Source organism: Antechinus flavipes, chromosome 6 (assembly GCF_016432865.1).
Source record: "Antechinus flavipes isolate AdamAnt ecotype Samford, QLD, Australia chromosome 6, AdamAnt_v2, whole genome shotgun sequence".
Classification (NCBI taxonomy): Eukaryota; Metazoa; Chordata; class Mammalia; order Dasyuromorphia; family Dasyuridae; genus Antechinus; species Antechinus flavipes.
In genome coordinates, this window is record NC_067403.1 from 171758438 (window position 1) to 171786385 (window position 27948).

A 27948-nucleotide genomic window follows, 5' to 3' on the forward strand; every position below is an offset into this window, starting at 1 on the left:
GAGTTCCATTACTTTTAAGACTAGCTGAGAGTGTCTCTTCTCATTTAGAAAAATTTCAGTCTTAGCCATTACCTCAAAAAATTCTAATAGAACCCCCCCCTTTCTTTCTTGTTGTGATTTGACAGGCATGCACTGTAATAAAAAAATATATTGTTGTACATCTACATGCATGGCACTATGGAGTTTCAAAACTGTGTCATTGTGATTTTAAAGTGCTGAATACAAATACATGAACTGCTGTAGCTTGAAAATAGCCACAGACAATATGTAAATGAATGGGTTTAGCTATTCCAGTAAAACTTGCAGACCACTGAAATTTTAATTTACATAATTTTCATGTCGTGAAATGATGTTCTTTTGATTTTCAAATCTTTCTTTAAAAACTATTTTATTCTAAACTTAAGAAATAAAAGAATTTCTATAACAAAATGGAAAAGAAATAAAAGTACTGTACCCGAAACTGTAAATTCATTACATACAACTAACTTCTCCTTTCAAATATGATTCTCCCTCCCAAATAAAAATTTTTTTTTAATACCTAATTAGCTTGAGGGCTATATCAAACAGGCACCAGGCCAGAATTGTCCTCCAGCTACTAGTTTACCAACCCTTGATTTCTTGTTTTTCAGTCGGATCTGAGTCTTCATAACCTCATTTGGGATTTCCTTGGCAAAGGTACTGAATTTGTTTGACATTTTCTTCTCCAGTTCATTTTACAGATGAGGAAACTGAGGGTAACAGGGGTTAAGTTGACTTTGCTAAAGGTCACCTGGTTAGTAAGTGTCTGAGGCCAGATTTGAACTTGAGTATCCCTAACGACTCCAAGCCTGGCACTATCTTCTGTACTATCTACCCACCCAACCCTAGCTACTGACCATCATTAACATCACAAAAACACTGAATAAAATATTAGCTCTTTGCTTTATTCAGTGTTTTTGTGATGTTAATGATACAGGTTTATGACCTGGTTGCATTTTTCATTAAGAATATATGGTTGCACAATGGATAGAGCACCAGCCCTGAAGTCAGGAGGACCTGAGTTTAAATATAGCCTCAGATACTTAACACCTCCTAGCTATGTGACTCTGGGCAAGTCACTTAATCCCAATTGCCTTAAAAAAAAAAAAAAAAAAAAAAAAAAAGGCAGGGTTGTTTTAATAAGGAAAACTATAACACAATGGGCCATATTTAATGATGACTCAATGCTTTTTCCAGAGTCATTAGTCTTGAATCCAAATATGGCTTCAGCACTTACAAGTTACATACTTATATGAGTAAATCACTTAACTTTTGCCTAACTGCCTAACGGAAATAATAATACCATCTATGTTTCAGGGTGCTTGTTAGTATCAAATGACATATTTGTAAGAAGTACTTTATACAAAGCCTGAAACACAGTAGATGCTTAATAACTGCATATTCCATTCTCCTGATATAATTAAACGATTTTGCCAAAACTGCAGAAAAAGCATCTGACAAAATATAAGCATTTGTTATTGTTGTTTTTTTAAGTGAGAAAAATACAACAAAAGGACTTCCTTAATCTTTCTAAAACTAAGTACCAGCACACCAATCAAATTACTAAGGGGATATTTTACAGAACTTAATTAAATGATAACGAAATTCATTTTTTGGGAGGGGGAGGATTCTGGGAAGATGATGGAATAGGTTGGTGAATTTCAAGCTCTCCAGATTTCCCCCACAAATAGAACTAATTTGCATCTCAGAGAAAACCTAGATTGCTGAAAAATCTAGAAGACTTGGGGCAGAAAATGTGGTCCTCCAAGTACAACCCAGAAAATCCAATGAAAGACACTGGGCTGGGGATTAACTATGGCCCAGCTCGTAGCGGCACTGCTAGGATGAGCTAGGTGTCGCTGGAGCGTCTGCAGGAATCCTAGGAAACAGACATCCTGTGGAGTTGAGGGTCTGAGTCTGGGAAGACTGAGTGAATCCCGACCCAGCTGTGCTGCTGAGACACAGCCCTGGGTGAGAAAGAACCAGTGCTTGTGAGTATAGGCCCAGAACAGTAGAGGCACTTGCTGGAGGGTGGGGCTCTTGATTTGGGGTTCCAGGAAAGAGGGGAAGAGTTGAAGGGAAGCCAGAAGCACCATCCTCCCCAACCAGGATTACAGGTGCTTAAACTGATATCTCTTCTCTTTTTAAAAAGAGTCCGCAAAGAAAGAACCTCATCACAGAAACTTTCTATGGGAACAATTAGACCAGGGTTCATCTTTAGAGAACGTGGAAGTAAAAAAAGCTTTTCTGCCAAAGAATAATATTAAAGGACTCCCTGCCCAGAGGGAATTTATGGAACTCAAAAAAGAATTTAAAAATCAAATGAGAGACATTGAGGAAAAACTAAAAACAAAAACAAAACCAACATCCAGAAAAACAAGATTATGAAAAAAAAGTTAAGCAACTAGAAAAGGAGATAAGAATTTTAAAGATGAAAATAACTTTTTGAAAATTAGAACTGTGTAAGGGGAAACCAGTGAAGCTATACGAGACCAGAAATAACAAAACAGGTTCTAAAGAATGAAAAAATAGAACAATGTGAAATATCTGAAAAATGACAGATCTGGACAACAGATCAAGAAAAAATATAAATTAAGACTGTGACCAAAAAAAGAACCTTGACACAATAATGCAAGAAATAATCCAAGAAAATTGTCCTGGAGTGATAGAACAGGAGGGGAAAGTAGAAATAGACAAAATCACTCATTACCACCTCAAGAAGATCTGTTGTGGAAGACACATAGAAATATTATTGCCAAATTTTGAAACCCCCAGATCAAAGAAGAAATTTTACAAGAAACAAACAAACAAAAATAATTCAAATAAGATGGAGTTACAATTAGAATTGTACAGGACTTATCAGCTGCCACAATAAAAGACTGCAGATCCTGGAATCATATATACTGGCAATCAAAAGAACTAGGCCTGTGACCAAAAATATCATATCCAGCAAAATTATAATACTGAATAGGAAAAAATGGACATTCAATGAGCTTGCAGATTTTCAGAACTTTAGATCAATCAAACCCAAACTTAATAGAAAATTTAATATGAATCAATATCAAGGATCAATTTCAAGGAATTCAACATGGAAATTTTTTTTACCTAAGATATGCATACTATATGTTTAAGATTGACATCAACAGTAGGGAAGCTCAAAAAAAAAAGAATGGTGCAGAGTGAAGGTAAAAATAGTAATCATATACAGATGAATTGCAGAGAAAGAATAGATATAGAGGCATTAGAAGGGGAAGAAGAGCTTGTAGTTCTGAAAAGTTATTCATATCAGGAATGGATTAAATAGGCAACACTACAAGGTATAACACTCTCCAAAATCTATAAAGAAATTGGGGGAGGATGGGTGGTTGGGGAAACAGGGTGAGGGAAAAAGACAAGGGAGAGATTCATTGGTGGAGGGATGTTAAAAATTGCAAGGCAAATTGAGGAACAGAATTAAGAGTCAAAAGGATTAAGAAAAATATGTCTATGTGTATGGACAGGCGGTACATGTGTGCATGTATGTGTATGTATATATTTACATATGTATACATAAATATATTTTTTCTTAACTGTAGCCTGTTTGGGGTTGGGGAGGGATGAAAAGGGGAAAAAAGAATAAAGTAAAAAAGGTGTGCAGCAGAGAACGAACAATTTACTTTTTTTTAAAAATTAAAAATGTAATTTTTAAAATTAAAGCTTTTTATATACAAAATATATGCCAGGGTATTTTTTCAACAATGACCCTTGCAAAACTTTCAGTTTAAATTTTTTCCCTTCTTCCCCCTACCTCATTCCCTAGATGGCAGGTAGTCCAATACATGTTAAATGTTATGTATAAATGTTATTCATATTTATTATGTATTCTATTTATTATGTATAATATAAATGTTATTCATTATGTATAAATATGTTACACATATTTATCTTGCTGTGCAAGAAAGATTGAATCTAGAAGGAAAAAAAAAACCTGAGAAAGAAAAAAAATGCAAGCAAACATCAATAAAAAGGATGATAATGCTATATTGTGGTCCATACTCAGCTCCCACAGTCCTCTCTCTGGGTGTAGATGACTCTCTTCATCACTGAACAATTGGAATTTGTCTGAATTGATTTATTATTGAAGAGATCCACACCTGTCAGAATTGATCATCATATAGTCTTCTTGTTGCCGTGTATAATGATCTCTTGGTCCTGCTCACTTTACTTCAGCATTAATTAGTTCATGTAAGTCTCTCCAGGCCTCTCTGTATTCATCCTGCTGGTCATTTCTTATAGAACAATAATATTCCATAACATTCATATACCATAACTTATTCAGCAAAAGAACAATTTACAAGTAAAGATAGATACTCATGATTATAATTTCTTCTAATAAACACACACACACACACACACACACACACACACACTTTCTTGAACTGGTAATTTGTTCTATATTTTGAATTCTCCCTAATGTTCTGCTGGGCACACAACAGTGTTCTCTTTTGTTTCATTTTGTTTTGCATTTTTTTTCTATTTTTCTTATTCTGTTTTTAAAATAAAATACATTTTAAAAATCCGACAAAATTCATTTGGGAAAACAAAAGAGCTAGAATGTCAGGGGTGAAAAGAAGTAAGGACAAAGGGGTGTCAATAGCACTTGTAGACCTTAAAGTATTTTACAAAATAAAAGTCATCAAAACCATCTGGTATTAGTTAAATAGAAAGATCAGTGGAACAGACTAGACAAGTAGGACTGAATAACAATAGAATTCAATAAACCAGTGTTTGGTAAAATGAAAAACACAAACTACTTAAAAAATCTTCAAGAAAAACTTCTAGGAAGACTGGAAAGCAGTGTGGCAGAAATCAGGCTCAGACCAGTATCTCATACCATATCCTACAACCCATTCTAAATGAATATATGACCTTAACATTATAGATTATATAAAAAATAAGAAGAGAAGCAGATGATACACTTATCACTATTATGGATAGGAGATTTTTTATTTTTTCCCCTGAGGCAACTGAGGTTAATTGACTTGCTCAGGGTCACACAGCTAGGAAATGTTAAGTGTCTGATTTAGGATTTGAACTCAGGTCCTCCTGACTTCAGGACTGGTGCTTTATTTACTGAGCCACCTAGTTGTCCCTAAAGCCTTTTATTTTCAAAACATCTGCATAATTTCCAACATTTACTTTTAGAAAACCTTGTGTTCCATATTCCCCCCCCTCCTCTCTTCCCTAGAGGGTATTCCAATACATGTTAAACATGTGTAATTCTTCTATACATATTTCCACGAATCTTATACTACACAAGAAAAAAATCAGATAAAAAACAAAACAAAAAAAAAAAGAGAAAGAAAATAAAATATAAGCAAACAACAGCAAAAAAGTGAAAATACTATGTTGTGATCCACATTCAGTTCCCACAGTCTCTCTCTGGGTGCAGATGGCTCTCTATCACAAGTCCATTAAAACTGTCCTGAATTACCTCACTGTTAAAAAGAGCCATGTCCATCAGAGCTGATAATCATATAATATTGTTATTGCTGTGTACAAAGATCTCCTGATTCTACTTACTTCACTCACAGCATCAGTTCATGTAAGTTTCTCCAGACCTCTATGAAATCATCCTGCTGATCATTTCCTATAGAACAATAATATTCCATAACATTCATATACCATAACTTATTTAGCCATTCTCCAACTGATGGGCATCCACTCAAGCTTCCAGTTAGGAGATGTATTCTTAACCAAACATGAGATAGAGACAATTAACAATAAAGAAAAAATTAATGTAGGCTGGATAAAAAGGGAAAAAAAATTGAATCAAATTTCTCTGATAAAGGCAAGATATTTAAGATACACAATTTCTGTACATACATACATGCATATACATACATGTATGACTAATAGTCTTTCTCCAATAGAAAAGTGGTCAAAGGATATTAATAAACAGCCCCCAAAAGGATTGAAAAGTATTCACAAACACATGAAAGAATGCTCCAAATAACTAATAAGAAAAATGCAAAATGACTCTGAAATTTTTCTTTATACTCAAAACTAGAGAAAATAACTTTAAAAAATGGCAGTAGTCAATAATGGAAGGGTTATGGAATGTCTAGTGCCCTAACATATCGTTTGTGGAACTGAGAAATATCAGTAAAATTCTTGTGGAAAGCAATTTGGAATTAAGCAAAGTGACTAAAATGGTCATACCCTTTGAACCAGTAACGATTACTGGGCTTATACCCTAAAGAACTATTGAAAGTCCCCACATACTACAAAATAGCTAATACTTTACTGGAGTAAAGTACATGCCTATCAATTAGAAATAGTTAAACTGTGGTAAAATGTTATGGAATGTTATGGAATATTATTGTGTTATAAGAATGATGTATGTATGATGAATATAAAGAAGCATGGAGAGAACTATATAAATTTATGCAGAGAAAAACAGAGCCAAGAAAATATTACATACAGTAGCCAAAACAATGTAAATGGAAAGAACTATGCACAAAAAATTAATATAACAAAATTATAAAGATCCATCAGGATTTGAATAAAGAGGTATGAGAGGATATACCAACCCCATCCCTTATTCTTAATGGAAATTGTTGATTTTAAAGCTGTTTACAATCTACATGTTTTCATACTTTCACAATGTTATTGATTAGTTGTACTGATTTATTTTTCTGTCTAGAAATACTATTTGTTATATGAGATGGCTTTGTTGGAAGGATTGGAAAAAGGATAATAGGGATTATGATGATGACGTAAGAAACAGAAAACATAATAAAAATTTACCTTTACCCCCAAATCTAAGTACTAACATTATGTGTAAAGGGGATAAATTAGAGATCTTTCCAATAATATCAAAGCTGTATACAAGGATGTCCATTTTTACCATTATTGTAAATAATCAACCTTTTGGTATATTATCAACAAAACTCAGCAAGAAGTGATAGAAAAAGAAATTCCATTTACAATAACTATCAAATATACACAATATTTGAGAATTTAAATCATAGGCTCTTTATGTAGCAGTTTTAATTATCCATTCTAGAACAGTGTCTATCATGCAGAAAGAAAATGTGTTATGAACAGCTAACACAGATGACAGAAAATGCATAGGTTATGCCTTTTGCTCAAAGCAATCACTCAGGTTCTCTATCTCAGAACCATTTATTTCTGTTTTACACAAAGTACAAACTTGTGCAGTTACTTAAAAGCAAATGCAGTAGCGAATCAACACGTGAGGAGAGGCTACTAGAAAAGCACATTTATAGTAACAAGGGAAAGCAGAGATATAGTAAGCATGGGATATAATATTCTTAAGAATGTCTCTTAATCACCCAGAAAAGGTGTTCCTTTTGTTTGTTCCACAAACTGATTAAAGAAGCATATCACATTTTAGTAAGTTTTCACTGAAAATAATAATAATAAGCTATAAGACAATTTTTCAAACATTAAGAAAATTCATCCAGCTACTTACATCAGATGAATGCACAATCTCTAACTTAACTGGGAGGGAAAAGACCTAAGTAACAAGGTGCAGGCCATGAATTGTCTCAATAAGCATTCAACTAGTTCCCTAACCAACCTGTGGCTGACCTTGGACTAATGCTTCCTGGGTCTTTCACTTTAGACCCCAGGGACCTGGCAAATCATGCCCAAGGCAACTTTCTCCAGGTTGGGGGCTAGAACTAAGACTTGGCCCTGCTGGAGATCAGCAGTAGTTAATACTGTGATTGGAGTACTGTGGTACAACCAACAGCAGTGGAAAGATGCTGTCATTTCCTCTTCAAAGGGGAGCTGAGTAACATGTACATAGCTTGGTGAAAAAAGGGATTAGTGCAGTTTTACTTTTTTTAGATTTAGACTAATTTAACTAAAAGAGAAACAGGAAAGGTATTGAGGACTTCAAAGAACTTTTATTTTCAAAGGAGAGCCTAGATCTACAGTAATTACTGAATGTAAATAAAAAGAATACCTATTCCTTAACTGTTACCAAATCTTTCCGTGGGAGGGCATAAAAATCTCATAAACAAACACAGAAAAACAGAAATATTAAATGCATCTTCTAACCATGATGTAATAAAATGACATTCAACAAAAGGCCTTTGAAGCATAGATGAAAAACTAATTAGAAACTAAACAACCTTAAATAATGGATCAGTCTGAAAATAAATCATAAAAATAATCAATAATTTCATTAAAGATAATGACAACTATGAGACAACCTATCAAAATTTGTGGAATACAAGCAAAGCAGTACTTCATATGAGGATATTTTATTTCTCTAAATGCTTATATCAGACAGAAGAGGCAAATAGAAGATCAATGAATTGGATAGGCAACTTAGGGGTTAGCTTTTTTAACTAACCTTCCAGCCCAACAAGTCAAATACTACTAATTAAACATTAAAATAGAAATACGGAAAAATTACAGATCAATAACATTCAAAATTAAAAAGCAAGCAAACAAATCGCTAAACTAAAAAATAAAACTAGGAGTAGTTTGAAAAGAAACAAACCATTGGCTATTTGACTCTAAAAAAAGAAAATCAAGTTAGCAGTATCAAAAATGAAAAAAGAGTGAATTCACAATGGATGAAAATAAAATAAAAGTAACTATTAAGAACCATTTTGCACAACTACATGCAAACATCTCAGATTCAATATCATCAAGTAGGCATATAACAACATATAAGAAAAATTATATGCTATGACTAGAATTGAGGTATACCAGGAATATAGAATAAGTTGAACATAATGATGATTACAATACATAAACCATGTTAAGATAAGTAATAAAAACCATATGATATAAATAGATGCTGAAAAGTATCCTGATGAAATCCAATATTCATTTTTATTAAAAATTCTAGAAATTATAGGAATGGATCTTTCCTTTATATAGTGAAAAGTATTTATCGGAATCTAATCACATACATTCTATGTAATTTTGACAACACAAAGAAAGTCCTCTTATTAAGATTAGGGGAAAGCAAGTGTGCTCATTACAGCAATAAGACAACAAAAAGAAATGGAGTAAATAAACATAGGTAAGGATGAAATAGAATGATCACTTTTTGCAGATGATATATATGATAATATGTTTAAGAGAATTCTAGAGTCAATTAAAATTAGTTGAAATAATTAATAACTTGAGCAAAGTTGCAGAGATGAATCCATATAAATTATCAGCAGCAAAAAATCAGCAAAACTATTGAAGTTATAAAATACTTGGGAGTGTATATACCAAGATTACCCAGAAACTATATGAATCTAACTACAAAATTTTCTTTGCAGAAATGAAAATGGAACTAAATAATTAGAGAAACATTAATTTCCCATGAGTAGCTGTTATAATAAAAACAACAATAATACAAAATGAATTTACTCAGTGCTGTGCCAAATCAAACTCTCAGATCAATATTTTATAGATGTAAAAAACACAATTATCAAATTTATATGAAGGAGCAAAATGTCTAGAATCTCAAAGAAATTTTTTTTTAAATGGGGAGGAAGCAGGTCTCTGACAGTACCAAACCTCAAATCACATTAAAAAGCAGTTTTCATTAAAATAATTTTGTGCTAATAAAGCAAACAAACAATATGCCAGGTCAATCATTCTAACAGTTTGGGTACACAACCTTAATAGGCACACAAACACAGTAGCATGATGTTAATAAATTCAAAGATCCCAATCAAAGAAGGATAGGACTTTATCTTTGACCAAAACTGCTGGAAAAACACCTCTCATCCCAAAAAGTTACCAGATCTTGTGATCAAGCTGTACCACTACTAGGCCCATACTCTAAAGCAATCAGAAAAGAAAATGGTGTGTGTGTGCGTAGTAAAAAAGTAAAGCAGCTCTTTTTGTAGCAACCCAAAATGGGACTAAGAAATGTTCTTCTGTTGGGGAAGAGCTAACCTGACTGTGGTATGGGAACATAATGAAATGTACAAATCATAGGAAACTGAGGAAACCTTTATAAACTGATTAAGAGCAAAGTGAGCACAAGTAAGAGAAATATTTGGGTAAGAACGTTAGAAAAAAAAATAACTGACTTTATAACTGATCGGTAAAATGATAAAACAAAAGTCAAAAAGAACAAAAATGAAATGTCACTTCCTGACAGATGAGTTTTAAAACATAATAAATCATATATTTTTGGACATGGCAAGAGAATGTTTTGCCAGACTATGCTGATAAGTATAGAGGGTTTTATTTTTTCATTTATTGAATAGTGGCTGGAGAAAACAAAAGTAATCAACAGAAAAAAACTTTTAACAAATTAAATGCATATAGTACAAAGGAGAGAAAATATACTGAAATATTAATACAGTATCTTAATGTTTATATCAATAAAAAACAGAAAGCAGACCAATTAACTGGGTATGAAATGAAAAAAATTTAAAAAGGAACAAAATAAATAAATCCCCAATTAAGCACTAAATTGAATATCCTAAAAAATTAAAGGTGAAATTAATAAAATTGAAGGTAAGAAAATCATTGAAATAAAACTATTATGAAAAAGTCAATAAAATAGCTCAATCGTTGGTTAATATGATTTATATGAAAAAGTCAATAAAACTGCTCAACCATTGATTAATATGATTCTTAAAAAAGAGTGAAGAAAACCAAATTACTAGCATCAAAAATGAAAAGAGTGAATATATCACTGAAGAAAATGAAATAACAATTATAAGGAATTATTTTGCCCAATTATATGCCAATAACAACTTAAGTGAAATAGAAGAATATTTACAAAAATATAAACTGTCAGTTTAGTAGAAGAAATAGAGTATCTAAACAGATCCATTTTAGAAAAAGAAATTGAGCAGGTCATAAATGAATTTCCTAAGAAAAAAGCACCAGGACCAGATGGATTTACAAGTGAATTTTAGCAAACATTTAAAAACAGACTAATAGGCAAAGAAGAGGTCCTATCAAACTCCTTTTATGAAACAAATGTGATACTGAATACCTAACAAGGAAAAGAGAAAGAAAATATAGATGCAAAAATCCTAAATAAAATATTAGCTAAAAGATTATAACAACATATTACAAAGATTATACATTATAACCAAGTGGGTTCATTTATACCAGGAATTTAAGGATGGTTTAATATAAGGAAAACTATTAAAGTAATTGATTACATCAATCATAAAAATAACAAAAGGTGTATTATATAGGTTTTTTAAAAAATATAAATTTATTGTTTTAAATTGAATCATCTTAGAGTCTGTTGTGTATATGCTATTTTCCCTTTTCTCATTCTGTATTTAAGTGTAAAATTAAAAAAAAAACTTACAAAAATAAATGTCAAAAATCCTATTTAGAAAAAAGAAATGTTAATACAATTTAAAAGAACAAGTTTACTGGCTCCAGAATAAGAACCATGGCCTTATACACTACTTAATTTAACCCAATAAAATTAACTCTCTCTAGACTACACAAATGAATAAGCAGTGCAAGTCAGATCTCCTAATACCAAATCAGGTTGTTTTTTCAATACACCATACTACTTATTTTTTTTGTCTTTATCTCTGTAAAAATGAAGGGATTTTTTAAAAGGGGCAGTTAGTTGGTATAGTGGACAGAGAAGAAGAGATTGGTCTAGATGGCCTTGAAGAGACCCCTTTAAGAAAAAAAGAGTGCTTGGTTTGGAATATGAGGATTTGAGTTTGAATCCTAGCTTTGTCACAGTGAGATCCTGGGCAAGTCACCATTTCCCCTGCTCCCTCTAGTTCTGGGCCATTACCTACAAAAGAAGGGAGCTGGACGAAATGATGTGAAAGGTCCCTTCCAGCTTCCTCTTTGGAAGACCTGGGTTGGAAAACAGTACCTACTACTTAGCACAAACCTCCTCTTTTCCCTTCAAACTTCCTATGCAACAGCCTTGCACCCACCTTCTTAGCTGAGAACTTTACTTAATATTATACTTTACTGAGAAAATTAAGGCCATTCCCCAAGAACTTTTCTCCCTCTTTTCTTTAAAAAAAGCACTCCTCCTGCACCCCCCCTTCATTACTTCCTCCTTCACTCCAGTGTGATGATGAGGTAGCCCTTCTGATTGACAAACCCCACCCTTAAACATGTACTATTGATCCCAGGCCCTCCAGCAGACTGCCCCATCATCCCCTCTATTTCTGCAATTTTCATTCTCTCCCTATCTATCTGCTCGTTCCTTCCCTGCTGCCCACAAACACATCACTCAAAAAACTTGCTAGGATCCCATCAAACCCATGAGCTATTTTTCTCTATCTTCCTCTTCTCAGGTAAACTCTTTGCTAGTCATCCACAATCAGTCTGTCTCTCTGCTTCCTTTCGTACTGTAAAGCCTTCCAACCTCTTCATTCGACTGAAACTGCTCTCCTTGAAAGTCACCAGTCGGCTGATTCAACAGACAAGGGGAAGGCTGCTTCCCCCGCCTGGTCCTTCGCACTCCTCACCCCCTTTCTGGAACAAAGGCAGCTCTTGGTTTTTTCTGAGCACTTCTCCCTCTTCCTTCATGTCACGCCCAGTGGCATGAAGTACCCTCTGGGCTCTCCTTACTTCTCCTGTAGAGTCAATTACTGTTTCTAATCACATGAGTCTTGATCACCATTCTGAGCTCCCATCCCACACTTTCAAACACTTAGGACAATGGATATTGTACTGTCCTGCAGTCATCTGAAATTCAGTATGTCCAAAGCAGAACTCATCTGTCCTCCAAGCAACCTCTCTTCCAAACACTGTCCAGAGCCACATCTTGCTCCTAGTCACTGTCTCTACCAGGCAGTTAGGTAGCAAAGTAAACAATGCAGAACTTTCAGTCCTTTCAGGGCACTCTCTTCAGAGTTGAGCTAGATAACTTTGAAGGTCCATTACTGCTCTAAAAGTCGTTTTTTTTCAATCACGTAGGACCCTATGATCCTATTTTAGGGTTTTCTTGGCAATACTTGGAATGGTTTGCCATTTCCTTACCTAGGTCACAGGACAGATGAAGGAACTGAGTTAAAGAGTTGTGACTTGTCCAGGATCACCAAGTGCCCTCTTAAAGACTGACTTGAAGATCCCAATTTGCTCCTCCCTTGCCCCACTTTGGTGAAGGGCTTAAGCTAGAGGATTCAAAAGATCCGGTTCAGTTCTAACTATGATCTGCTACTGTTCTTTCTCCCAAATTGCCTTGTATTTAACTACTTTGCACCTATTTCACTTACTTTTGTGATTAACTTCATACTCTTTGCCTAAAAGATCACACAACTGGGTCCCTGTATCCCATTAAGGCCAGAGACAGAAAAAAAAAAAAAAAAGACTCCATAAACACCAAAATATGGATAGTGATATGTGCCCATATACGTGCATATGGATTTGGGCCGGGTAAAAACGGAGAAGAGCGGTAGCTGCTACCATCTAGGGAAACTGGACCTGAATGTTTTGGATTATTATTGCAATACAAGAAAGGACAAATATGAGAAACTTGGAGAATCATGAAAACACTCGAATGAGCCAAGGCAGTGATATAAGCAGAACCAATGGAAAAAACACAGGCACACCAACTCCACAACAAAAATAAAAACGACAATAATGTATTAATAAAGGGTGTGTGTGTGCAGCACCACCTTCAGTAATTTTGCAGTGACTTCCCACTCCAAATCTAGAACCTTAGCATGCTGGCTCTGTGACCCTTTCCCCATTAAAGCACGAGGCAAGAAGCTCTCTTCTTTGGTCTGCAACTGCCAAAAGGGGACTAGCCCCCAAACTCCGAATGTCCAGCTCTACCTCTGGAGGACTTCTATGATCTTGGCTTTGTGCCTCATTACCTAAAAGTGATCAAGTCCCTGCCCTGCTTCCTCCTCTATAAGATAAGCAGCTGAGCTCCAAGACCACCACGATCTTCTGACTGTAGGTCGCCCGCATTGCCCGAGGCTCGGGAACCCGCCCGGCTGCCCTTCCCCCAGCCCTCCCTCTCCATCCGCCCGTACCCTGCTCGCGTGGGATGCGCAAGAAGCAGTCCACGATGCCCTTGTACTGCGCCTCGGGGCTGATCTGCTTGGACGACGCCTGCACCTGCAGCAACAGCTTCACGCGCTCGATGGGCGCCACCGCTGTCTTGGACACGGCGGCCGCGATGCCGCCCGCTAGGAGGTCCTTGCCGAAGGATGCTAAGTCCAGCAGCTGCTGCTTCTCGGGATTGTTCTTGCTCTTGGTCACCATGGCTCGAAGGGGTTACGGGGTTCTGCGGGTCGGGACGGGTGGCGGAGGGCTGGCGGAGTGGGCCGGAAGGCGGAGTCGCGGAAGAAAACGGCCTCTACTCTCGCTTCGCACTGGCGGGAAGGAGGTGCGCGCTGCGGCGGGAGAGAGCCGCGCAGGCGCATAGGATAGCTTGGCTGCGCCGCGCAAGCGCTTCCAACCGCCTGCCTAGCCTGGGCGTCGTGGGGGCCACGTGGTCCTCAGTTCTTCATGCACGCAGATGCGCGAGTCTGGAGGCGCTGGCGTGAAGAGGGCCTCCGCGGTACCCTTACTTGGAGCGGAGCGCGCTTGCAAACGAACTCCGCACGCTTGTCAGTGGTGGGAGGTGCAATTTTTTTTTTTTTTTTGGTGGGGCAAATTGCCACTTTCTAGGAATAAAGACGCAGGCCTAGCCCCTCTATTTTACAGAGATCCGAAGTTAGCAGTAAGGGCCGCCTAAAGGGCCTGTTTGTAATCCCAGGTCATGCGAGTAAAATGTACAAGGCCTGGAAGCTGGCCTGGGCACCCTTGCTGGGGTTTGCTTCTATATTGCGGGATTGAGGTGCGGGAGGAGAGGGGCTACAGCTCCTAGAGCAATCCTCCAGCCTGCTTCACCTAATTTTGGAAGAGTTTAGCCTCAGGCTGTATCCGGGACCTTGGTAAAATTTAACAATCTCCTCTTTCCCCTCCCCCCTCCCGTACACCAGACACACACAGTGCTACACTTTCTTCCTAGGGGTTCTAAAACTACGGTCCACGGTCCAGATGTGGCAGCCGAGTACGATTGTCTCCCTCACCCAGGGCTATGAAGTTTCTTTATTTAAAGGCCCACAAAACAAAGGTTTTGTTTTTACTATAGTCCGGCCTGTAACAGTCTGAGGGACAGTGAACTGGCCCCCTATTTAAAAAGTTTGAGGACCCTGGATTCAAAGCCTGTAGCAATGGTCCATTTCTGAGGCGTCATTATGCCTATTAAAATTTTTACAGTAATCCCAGGCTAGAATTAGAGCAGCCTCCTAAGCCCAAAACCCATTTCCTGCACCCGAGAAATCACAGATGTGAACCCCAGAATGTAGGGGGAAACGGGGAGAAAAATGACAGACAATCCCCTGCATGCAAAGAGCTGGCCCAAGGGGCTAATTAAGCTGCGGACTATGAGACACATTGGTGTAGCTTTCTGGTCATCTAGGGTCAAATGGCCACTAAACTCTGCCCCATTCCCCCTCCCCCCAATTTGGTGGATAAATGAGGGAGCCAGGTCAAGTGCTGTGGAGTGTGCTTTCCATGCTTTGCTTAAGCAGACTTTTTCTTAACTGTTGAAGGATTTGATGTAAGGGAATTCCAATGGACTTGTGATGGAAAGTGCCATCCACATCCGGACAGAGAATTGTAGAGATTGAATGTGGAGATTCTCCAATTGATGGGCATCCACTCAGTTTCCAGTTTCTGGCCACTACAAATAGGGCTGCCACAAACATTCGTGCACATACAAGTCCCTTTCCCTTCTTTAAAATCTCTTTGGGATATAAGCTCAGTAGAAACACTGTTGGATCAAAGGGTGTGCACAGTTTGATAACTTTTTGAGCATAGTTCCAAATTGCTCTCCAGAATGGTTGGATTTGTTCATTCCATCAACAATGTATCAGTGTCCCAGTTTTCCCACATCCCCTCCAACATTCGTCATTATCTTCTCCTGCCATCTTAGCCCATCTGAGAGATATGTAGTGGTACCTCAGAGTTGTCTTAATTTGCATTTCTGATAAATAGTGACTTGGAGCATCTTTTCATATGGCTAGGAATAGTTTCAATTTGGAAGAATACTATTAAAAAAATAGAGAATAAGCTAGCTTACTGCTTATATAATAAAATAAAACAAACAATAAACAAACACAAACCGAAAAATCAAAACAAAACTTGTTAAATGATGGTATTCCAGTATGGAATCTGAACTACTACAAAACTGTATTGAGGAATCAGTTCTTTTCTTCATTCCAGCTTCCTTCTAGGCATCTGGGATACAGCTAGCTCTCCCTGGAACTTTCATGAAAGGTGGGGCAGGGAAGTGGAGGAGAAGAGGATTTCCCTCCCTTCTCACTCTCTGTAATACATTGAAGGTGCTATAGGACAATTATCTCTTTTTTGAGTTCCTTCATTTACTGCTGCTTAACTAAAACTACCACAATGCAGAGATTGCACAGCTGGGTTTTTATGCTTTAGCACAGATTCAGAGACTAGAAAAATAAACCTGAACAAAGATTAGGATTTTTCAAGGGTTTTTATAGACAAAATTCTGTCAGAGAAAGAAATAATTCTTTCTTTTGTTGCAATTTCAACATGCTCTTAGGCCACAAAAGTTAAAATATGTCCCTTAAGGAAACAAATTTAAACAGACTCTATAGGAAAGTAAATCAGATTCAATTATATTTAGAGGATTCACAATGGGATGATTGAGAAGAGAGATTTATGTGCCTACTGAGCCTAAATCAAGAGAATCCTTTGGAAACTCAAATTCCCCATTGGCTTACCATCTCAGGAATGTCAAAAAGTCTTCCATTAATTCTATCATTCCATGAGTCAGGTTTTAGCCAAATAAGGATAAAATGAACAGAACTCAGTCCACCAAATATCTATAGAAAATGTCATACTAAGGTGTAATAAAAGAAAAATAAAAGATTTCCATCACAACAGGGATACATGACAGCAAGGACATAGGCTTGTCTAAGTGAATCTGAGGCTTGGACCACAACTGCCTGGTTGCCAGTTTATGTGTATTTTCCCTGAGCCTGGGTCATTGAACAGTTATCCTAAGACAAAGAGATTACCTCTTTTTATTATTAATTTTTTATTGATGCTTTTTATTTTTAAAACATATATAAAGATAATTTTTCAACAATGACTTGCAAAATATTATATTCCAACCTCTTCCCTCCCACTCCCTCCTCTAGATGGCAAGTAATCCAATATATGCTAAACATGATAAAATATATGTAAATCCAATATATGCATGCATATTTATACAATTATCTTGCTGCACAAGAAAAATCAGATCAAAAAGGAGAAAAAATGAGAAAGAAAATAAAATTCAAGCAAACAACAAAAAGAGTGAAAATACTTTGTTGTGATCCATACTTAGTTGCCACAGTCCTTTCTCTGGTTGTAGATGGCTCTCTTCATCACAAGGTCATGGGAACTAGTCTAAATCAATTCATTGTTCAAAAGAGCCACATCCACCAGAATTGATCATTATATAATCTTGTTATTGTCGTGTATAATGATCTCCTGGTTCTGCTCATTTCACACAGCATCAGTTCATGTAGGTCTCTCCACGCCTCTCTGAAATCACCCTGGTCATTTCTTATAGAACAATAATATTCCATAGCATTCATATACCATAACTTAATTCAGCCATTCTCCAATTGATGGGTTTCCACTCAGTTTCCAGTTCCTTGCCACTACAAAAAGGGCTACCACAAACATTTTTGCACATGTGGATCCCTTTCCCTCCTTTAAGATCTTTTTGGGATATAAGCCCAGTAGAAACAATGCTGGGTCAAAGGATATGCACAGTTTGATCATTTTTTGATCCTAGTTCCAAATTGCTCTTCAGAATGTTTGGATCCAGTCACAATTCTACCAACAATGTATTAGTGCCCAAGTTTTTCCCGCATCCCCTCCAACATTCATCATTATATTTTCCTGTCATCTTAGCCAATCTGAGAGGTGTGTAGTGGTATCTGAGAATTGTATTTCTCTGATCAATAATGATTTAGAGCACTATTTTCATATAACTAGAGATGGTTTCAATTTCTTCATCTGAAAATTGCCTTTCATATCTTTTGACCATTTATCAATTGGAGAATGGCTTGCGTTCTTATAAATTTGAGTCAATTCTCTCTATATTTATCAAAGCCCTTGAATGTAAAAAATGTTTTCCCAATTTATCACTTTCCTTCCAATCTCGTCCGCATTAGTTTTGTTTGTACAAAAACTTTTTAACTTAATATAATCAAAATTATCTATTTTGTGTTCAATAATGAGCTTCAGTTCTTCTTTGGTCACAAATTCCTTCCCCACATTTTTGAGAGGTAAACTATCCTATGTTTTTCTAATTTAGTTATAATATCACTCTTCAAGGACATCTCTTAAAAATATATTTTATTGATTTTTTTAAATCACCAAAATTTCTCTTAGTATTCTTTTCCTCTTTTTTCCTAAGGAGCTGTCCCATATGATATTTTTTTAAAATAAAAGAGGAAAAGCCAGAAAAACTGATTAATATATCAAAAAAGTCTGAAAATATGTATAATATACCACAGCTGTGGACCTCTTATCTCTAAAGGGTAGCAAGATAGAGATGTCTTCTTTTCATATCTTCTTTGGAGATATTCTAGTTCTTCACAATTTTTTAGAATTCACTTTTGATTTTTTTTGTTTTTTTCTCATTTACATTGTAGTAATTTTTTTTTAAATTTTTAAAAATAGCTTTTTATTTACAAGTTATATGTATGGGTAATTTTACAGCATTGACAATTACCAAATCTTTTGTTCCAATTTTTCCCCTCCTTCCCCCCACTCCCTCCCCTAGATGGAGGATGACCAGTAGATGTTAAATATATTAAAGTATAAATTAGATACACAATAAGTATACATGACCAAACCATTATTTTGCTGTACAAAGAGAATCGGACTCTGAAATATTGTACAATTAGCCTGTGAAGGAAATCCAAAATGCAGTCAGGCAAAAATATAGGGATTGGGAATTCAATGTAATGATTCTTAGTCATCTCCCAGAGTTCTTTTGCTGGGTGTAGCTGGTTCAGTTCATTGTAGTAATTTTTTTGTGCTGTTTTCTTGACTGCTTACTTCACTTTATATTAGATTATGTAAATCTTTTCATTCTCTTTATTATATTCATAGATTTTTTAGTGTGGCAATATTCTATTACATTCATGTGCCACATTCTTTTTACTCATTCCCCAAACAATGGGCATTTACTTTGTTTTACAATCACAAAAAATGTTATTATATATATATATATATATATATATTCTTTTTCATCAATTGTAATGGGCTGAGGCTCAAGTTGATGCACTGAGGTCCCAAGCACATGAGGCTAAATAGTAATTGGACCATACTCTATTAATATATAAGCTTGGAGAAAGAATGGCCCCCGTCCACTCTTTGTGCAAGTCTTGATGTGTTGTATAGGAAATGATGATTTTGGTGGGTGGAGGCAGGGGAGTGGAAAAGGAAGGGGAAGGAGAGACTGCTCACATTGCCATTGCAACGGCTTTTCAGCTCAGGTCTCTCTCCGCTAGCTGGCTTCCTGTCGCAGCTGCCCATATTGCTATTGCAATCTTTCTTGCCCATATTGCTATTGCAATCCTTATTCATCTCTTCCCTTCAATAAAGATTGAAGATTTTTTCCCCTTAACCTGAATTCCTGATTCCGGCTGATTTTAAATACGTGGTCATCACAATCAATGACCTCTTTGGATTATAATCTAATAATGGAATCTCTGGATCAAACATTATATATATTTTAGTGATTTTATTTGCGTAATTCTAAATTGTTTTCCAAAATAGTTGTATTAATTTACAGCTCCACCAACGAGTCACTAGTGTTCCTATCTCCCCACAATCCTTCAACATTATCTTCATTTTTTTTGTCCTTTTTGCCAATGAGGAAGGTGTAAGGTAGAAATTCATGGTTGTTTTTGATGTACATTTCTCTTATCATTAAAGGTATGGAGCATATTTCATATGGTTGTGTATTAGTGCATCTATAAATGAGTATACCAACTACCTGGACTTGCTTGAGTTCCCCAGTTATCTGGGTAATTGGGAAGAGCTGTATGACGACTGGCTATTTTAAGCATAATTGCTTGACATACCAACAATCCTTTGCAGGGGCCAAGAGCAAGTCTTGCTAAACATGTAGAAAACCAGCAACTCTGAAGCCAATTAAGGTCAAACCCATTTTGAAGCAGATCCTAAGCCATTATTTTGTTAGTTTATGGACCTTCTCCTAACTGTGGGTTATGAGATGATGGATGAGGTGACCCTTCTAAGTAATGACCAACTAGGATTCCATAGGACTAATGATAAAATATCCTGCCTGTCTCCTTTTGATAGAAAGGTCACTCAATGCAGCATGAGACAAAATTTTTTTTGGCATGCCTAGTATGGAAAATTGTTTTGATTGACTATATATGTTTGTAATTGTAATGGATTTAGTTTTTTGGTTTGTTTTTTTTTGTATTCTCAAGTGGGTATAGGATTAGAATGAGAGGAAGAAGAGGATTTTGCCTGATTAAAACAAAATATATTTTAAATAAATTTTAAAAATCAATAATAACTAAAATATATAAGGAAAATATAGATAATAATAAACTATGAATAGATTATTCATTATAGCTCTATTATTTAATTACATTCAGCTTAATTCAACAAGCATTTATTAAGTGGCTATTATTTGCTAGGCACATTACCAGGTGCTGGGGATAAGGTACAATAAAAGAAACAGTACATTCTCTTCATGATGGTAGAATTCAGAGAGTACACATGTATCTTCTCTCTATATATGAATATAAGAAGTTTATTCTTGTTTATTCCTTTCATCATTGCTCATTTAAATGTATCTTTTTATGTTTCTCTTCACTCCTGTGTTTGAACTTTAAAGATTTCTATTCAGTTCTGGTCTTTCCATTAGTGCTCAGAATTTCCCTGCTTCATTAAAGATCCATTTTTCCCCCCTGTAAGAATATATTCAGTTTTGCTGAGCAGGCTATTTTTGGCTGTAACTTGAGTTTATAGTCTATTGTAATATTATATCTCATCTCTCTGTGACTTAGTTTCTGCATGAAGGTGTTGGACTAGAAGGCCTTTAAAGTTCTTTTGAACCTCAATCCTATTATGCATCTATAGTCCTAAATAAATATAAAATATATTAAAAAAAATACAAACTAATTTTGATGGGAAGGGTACTATCCTTTGGGGTAATCTGGAAAGGTTTTATATAGAAGGTAGCATTGAAGGACTATAGGGATTCTTTTTTATTATTTTATTTTTTATTTTTTTATTTATCTTTTTTAAAAAAATAACTTTTTATTGACCCATGCCACGGTAATTTTTTACAACATTATCCTTGCACTCACTTCTGTTCCGATTTTTTCCCCTCCCTCCCTCCCTCCACCCCCTCCCCAAGATGGCAAGCAGTCCTATACATGTTAAATAGGTTTATGTATCTTTTTTTAATAAAGCTTTTTATTTTCAAAATATATGCAAGAATAATTTGACAACATTGATCCTTGCATAGCCTTGTGTGATTTTCTCCTCCTTTCCCCCACATATTTATACAATTCTCTTGCTGCACAAGAAAAATCAGATCAAAAAAAGAAAGTAAATGAGTAAGAAAACAAAATGCAAGCCAACAACAACAAAAAGAGTGAGATTACTATGTCCACACCATAGTTCTCTCTCTCTCTGGATATAGCCGATTCTCTTCATTATTAAACAATTGGAACTGGTTTGAATCATCTCAATGGTGAAGAGAGCCACCTTCATCAGAATAGATCATCATATAGTCTTGTTGTTGCTGTGTATAATGATCTCTTGGTTCTGCTCATTTTATTCAATATCAATTCATATAAGTCTCTCTAGGCCTCTCTGAAATCATCCTGCTGGTCATTTTTTAAGAACAACATTATTCCATAACATTCATATACCACCATTTATTCAGTCATTCTCCAACGGATGGGCAATCACTCAGTTACCAGTTTCTTGCCACTACACAAAGGGCTGCCACAAACATTTTTGAACATGTGGGTCTCTTTCTTTCCTTTAGGATCTCTTTGGGATATAAGCCCAGTAGAAATGTTGCTGGATCAAAGAGTATACATAGTTTGATAACCCTTTGGGCATAGTTCCAGATTGCTCTCCAGAATGGTTAGATCGGTTCACAGTTCCACCAACAATGTATCAGTGTCCCAGTTTTCCCACATCCCCTACAACATTCATCATTATATTTTCCAGTCTTTCTAGCCAATCTGAGAGGTGTGTAGTACCTCAGATTTGTCTTAATTTGCATTTCTCTGATCAATAGTGATTTGGAGCACCTTTTCATATGACGAGAAATGGTTTTAATTTCTTCATCTGAAAATTGCCTGTTCATATCCTTTGACCACTTTTCAATTGGAGAATGGTTTGAATTCTTATAAATTTGAGTCAATTCTCTATTTTAGAAACGAAGCCTTTATCAGAACCTTTAACTGTAAAAATGATTTCCCAATTTATTGCTCCCCTTCTAATCTTATCTGCATTCTTTTTGTTTGTACAAAAACTTTTAAACTTAATATAATCAAAATTATCTATCTGGTGTTTAATTATGAATTCCAGTTCTTCTTTAGACACCAATTCCTTCCTTCTCCACATATCTGAGAGGTAAACTAGTCTGGCAAACTATCCTATGTTCTTCTAATTCTAATAAAATATCACTCTTTATGTCTAAATCATGAACCCATTTAGATTCTATCTTGATATGTGGTGTTAAATGTAGGTCGAGTCCTAATTTCTTCCATACTAGTTTCCAATTTTCCCAGCAATTTTTGTCAAATAAATGAGTTTGTCAAACACTAGATTGCTATAGTCCTTGATTATTTTGTTCTGTGAACCTAACTTATTCCACTGATCAACTAATCTATCTTAGCCAGTACCAAATAGTTTTGGTGACCACTGCTTTACAATATAGTTTTAGGTCTGGCACAAGGAGGCCAGCTTCATTAGCATTTTTTTCATTGAAATTTTTGACTTTTTGTTCTTCCAGATACATTTTGTTACTATTTTTTATAGACCTGTAAAATGATTTCTTGGGAGTTTGATTGGTATGGCACTAAATAAGCAGATTAGTTTAGGTAGTATTGTCCTTTTTATTTATATTCACTTGGCCTATCCAAGAATACTTGATATTTTTCCAATTGATTAGATCTGACTTTATTTGTGTAGAAAGTGTTTTGTAGTTGTGTGTTCATATAGTTTCTGACTTTCCCTTGGCAGATAGAGTCCCAAATATTTTATACTATTTACAGTTATTTTGAATGGAATTTTTATATCTCTTGCTGCTGGACATTGTTGGAAATATATAAAAATGCTGATGATTTATGTGGATTTATTTTGTATCCTGCAACTTTGCTAAAGTTGTGAATTGTTTCTAGTAGTCTTTTAGTTGATTCTCTAGGATTCTCTAAGTATACCATCATGTCATCTGCAAAGAGTGATAATTTGGTTTCTTCATGACCTACTCTAATTCCTTTAATATCTTTTTCTTCTTTTATTGCCAAAGCTAACATTTCTAATGCAATGTTGAATAGTAATGGTGATAGGGGCAGACTTGTTTCACTTTTGATCTTATTGGGAATGGTTCTAGTTTGTCCCCATTATATATGAAGCTTGCTGATGGTTTTAAATAGATGCTACTCAGCTACACCCAAAGAAAGAATACTGGGAAATGAATATAAACTGCTTGCATTTTTGTTTTTCTTCCCGGGTTATTTATACCTTCTGAATTCAATTCTCCTTGTGCAACAAGAAAACTGTTCGGTTCTGCACACATATATTGTATCTAGGATATACTGTAACCTATTCAACATGTAAAGGACTGCTTGCCATCTGGGGGAGGGGGTGGAGGGAGGGAGGGGAAAAATCGGAAAAGAAGTGAATGCAAGGGATAATGCTGTAAAAAATTACCCTGGCATGCGTTCTGTCAATAAAAAGTTATTAAAAAAGAAAAAAAGAAAAAAAATAGATGCTACTGATCATTTTAAGGAAAAGTCCATTTATTACTTTACTCTCTAGTGTTTTTAATAGGAATGGGTATTGGAGAGAACTGTTTGGTTCTGCACACATATATTGTATCTAGGATATACTATTGAGATAATTATATGATTTTTGTTAGTTTGGTTATTGGTATAGTTGATTATACTGATAGTTTTCCTAATATTGAAGCAGCCCTGTATTCCTGGTATATATCCTATTTGGTCATAGTATATTATATGACTTTCTGTAATCTCACTGCTAATATTTTATTTAAGATTTTTGGATCAATATTCATTAGGGAAATTGGACTATAATTTTCTTTCTCTGTTTTCCCTCTGCTTGTTTTAGGTATCAGTACCGTATCTGTGTCATAAAAAGAATTTGGTAGGACTCCTTTCCCTATTTTTTCAAATAGTTTATATAGTATTGGAATTAATTGTTCTTTGAATGTTTGGTAGAATTCATATGTAATTCCATCTGGCCCTGGAGATTTTTTTTCTTAGGGAATTAATAGCTTGTTCTATTTTTCTAAAACAGGACTATTTACATTTACTTTCTCTTCTATTAACCTGAGCAATCTATATTTTTGTAGATATTCCTCCATTTCATTTAGATTATCAAATTTATTGGCATATAGTTGGGTAAAATAACTTCTAATTATTGCTCTAATTTCCTCTTCCTTGGGAGAAAGTTCTCCCTTTTCATTTTTGAGACTAATAATTTGATTATCTTTTTCTTTTTCTAATCAAATTAACTAAAGATTTATCTATTTTGTTGGTTTTTTCATAAAACTCCATTTTATTTATTAATTCAATAGTTTTTTACTTTCAATTTTATTAATTTCTCCTTTTTATTTTCAGAATTTCAAATTTGCTATTTGGGGGCTTTTGATTTATTCTTTTTGTAGCTTTTTTAGTTGTAAGCCCAATCAATTGATCTTCTCTTTCTCTATTTTATGCAAGTAAGCATCTAGAGATATAAAATTTCCCCTTATAACTGTTTTGGCTGTATCCCATAAATTTTGGTATGTTGTCTCATATTTGTCATTCCCTTGGATGAAATTATTGTGTCTATGATTTCCTGTTTTATCCATTCATTCTTTTGGATTAGATTATTTAATTTCCAATTAACTTTTGGTCTATTTTCTCTTGGCCTTATATTGCATGTGATTTTTATTGCATCATGATCTGAAAAAAAAAATGCATTTACTACTTCTGCCTTTCTGCCTTTCATTTTGAGGTTTTTATGCCCTAAGACATGGTCAATTTTTGTATAAGTTCCATGAGATGGTAAGGATTCTAAAATACAGAGATGAGAAGAAAGTATATTCCAGACATGGGGGATTATTTATACAAAAGTACTTAGACATATAGTGTCTATGAGGAATTATAAGGAAGCCAATTTGGCTAAGACATAGATGGCAAGAAGGATAGTTCCAGGGAACAGTGGATAGAGTGCTGGGCCAGAAGTCAAGAAGACTCATTCTCTTGAGTTCAAATCCAGCTTCAGACACTTATTAGTTGTGTGACCTTGGACAAGTTACTTAACTCTGTTTACCTTCGTTTCCTCACCTATAAAATGTGTTGGAGAACTTTGCTAAGAAAATCTGAAATGGGATCACAAAATATCAAGCATAATTGAAAAACGACTCAACAACATCAGAGTACAAGAAGGGGAAAAAATACAACAGAACTTAGACAATGTTAATATAAGGTGTTCTAAATCAATATGTCACCATAGGGATCCCACAATAATGTTTAGTGGCCCTCTCAATTTTTATATGCATTTGAAATCACTGGCCTAGGACTTTCTCTACTAATGCCTCATTTGTATGTAAACACACATCATCAGGTAAATTATGAACCCAGAATAGGCACTACAACTAGGAGACATATCTTATTTTAGCAGACAGTGTACACTAAAAACATGGAGGGCAGTGGAAAGAATAAAAAGAGTGAAAGTCTATATTTTATTTAGAAATACAGAAAGTTAACTACTTATCATGTACTAAGGTTTACAAAATGGTTTCACAAATAGAATCTCATTTGTACCCCTGGGATTTAAGAACAATACTATCCTCATTTTACAATTGAAGAAACTAAGGCAGCCAGAGATAAAGTAACTTGCCCAGAGTTCCACTGCTACCACAGGTCTGAGGCTACACTGGAATTCAGATCTTCCTTTTTCCAGGAGCACCTGTCTGTTTCCTGATAGCTTCAGATCAGTTAGTTTTTATTATTTGTAAAAATGTGTTTAAACTCTTGCCTTGCAAACTGTAAAAAACTGTAATAAAGAAAACTGAATATACCATTTTGATTAAGAAGACATAAAATGAAATTCAAACAAGCATATTTTTTTGGGTGAACAAATCTCCAACTTATCTTTATTAAAACATTTGAGAAAATATAAAAATAGCTTTTCATACAGTTTAGAGAAATAGAACTATGCAAAATTAAATTATTTCACACACAAAGACATATTTTAGAGGCAACAATTTATAACAGCATCTTCAAAATGCCACTTTTCTATTAAATATACATGAAAATATCAAAACTGACATTTTTTATTTTTTAAAAAGTTTACCTGATGGTCAAATTCCATGTCATTTGTACATTCTAAGGTAAAAGAGAAACAGTCTTTCACTAGTTCACATCTTTTGGTGTGAAATCCAAGAATTAGTCAGTTTGATTCCTTGAATTTTAACCAGAGTACCTGGAGCTAGAGACCCTTAAATCAGTGACAAACAAACAAGTGATAAAACACAAGTGTCTTTTCTGTAACTGCCAAAGAAATAGAACCAATAAGTAAGCACAGCCTTGTTCCCCTTCTATGCTGTTTTAGGAGGGAAAAATATTAATGCTGGGCTCATTTCTGGGCTCCTACATATTTATCAGTCTTCCCAAAGCCTAAATATAACACAAGGACCCCCACGGTTCAGGGCTGATCACTTTACAGAGAGCAGTTCAGAGACATAGGATAAAGATGTAAATTAACTGCAGTTCTTAGATGGAAAAATCCTAATCTATGCTCTGAAGTACCTGATACAGAAAGCTGTGGGTTAAAAAAAGAATGCTGTACAATGCCTTGGAGGTCCAAGGACTTGCTGGGATATCTAGTATCTCAGTCTGAGAATGTTTTCACATTGCCCAAAGGAACTAGGAGACTCTTTTCTCAGCTAGAATGTCCACTGCCAAACTGACCCTGAATAAAGTGCCAGACCAGCCTGCGCTGCAGCCTGGCTGTGACTGTCAGAGTTCTTGGTTTCAAAGGTAAATACAGGCAGCCATCTTCAGTGCAGGGATCCTCGGGGAGTACTCCTTTCATTGGCCATTTGGGAATCAAAAACCAAGATGCTGCTGCTTGTGTTTTTCAAAGCTGCCCTCCCGTACTAGGCTGTACCTGGATACAAATGGGAATACTGTTTTTTTTTTTTTTTTCTTTTTGTTTCCCAACTCCATTGTAAAAAACAAAATTTTGTTAAATATTTTTTATAAAGTATTCTCACAGATAAAATTAGAATGATTATAATTGCTGACCTTTATTTAGATCTCTACAGTTATAAAACCCTTTACAAATATTTCATTTGATGCTTATGATTACCCAGAGAGATCATTATCCCTTTTTTAGAGAAGAGGAAACGAGTTCAAAGTAAAATTGCCCACAGTCATATGCAGCTTATGGATGTGTGTAATTCAAACATATCTTCTGCCTCCAAGCCCAGGGTTCTCCCTCTAAGTAACGCCTTTCCCTGGTCCAAATGCTGTGGTGAGTCTGATAAGCCCAGTGAAGCTCTCAGCACTGGGGAAAGAGGACCGGCTCCAATATGTCTCCATGGCACACATCGTGACGCAGATTCATCTGAACCCTGGCCCGGACACTTACCAGTGGCCTGAGACAACTTGTTTAAAC

At 35.3% G+C, this 27948-nt stretch overlaps 1 protein-coding gene across 1 annotated transcript in view; it reads right to left on the reverse strand.

Annotated features, from left to right (window-relative positions):
• Positions 1-14405, reverse strand: part of SLC25A31 (solute carrier family 25 member 31) — a 34448-nt gene extending 20043 nt beyond the window's left edge. The window contains exon 1 of the mRNA XM_051964438.1: positions 13980-14405. Coding sequence (XP_051820398.1) covers positions 13980-14211 — 232 coding nt within the window. The 5' untranslated portion in view covers positions 14212-14405. The remainder of the gene's footprint in view (positions 1-13979) is intronic.
• Between the last annotated feature and the right edge of the window lie 13543 nt (positions 14406-27948).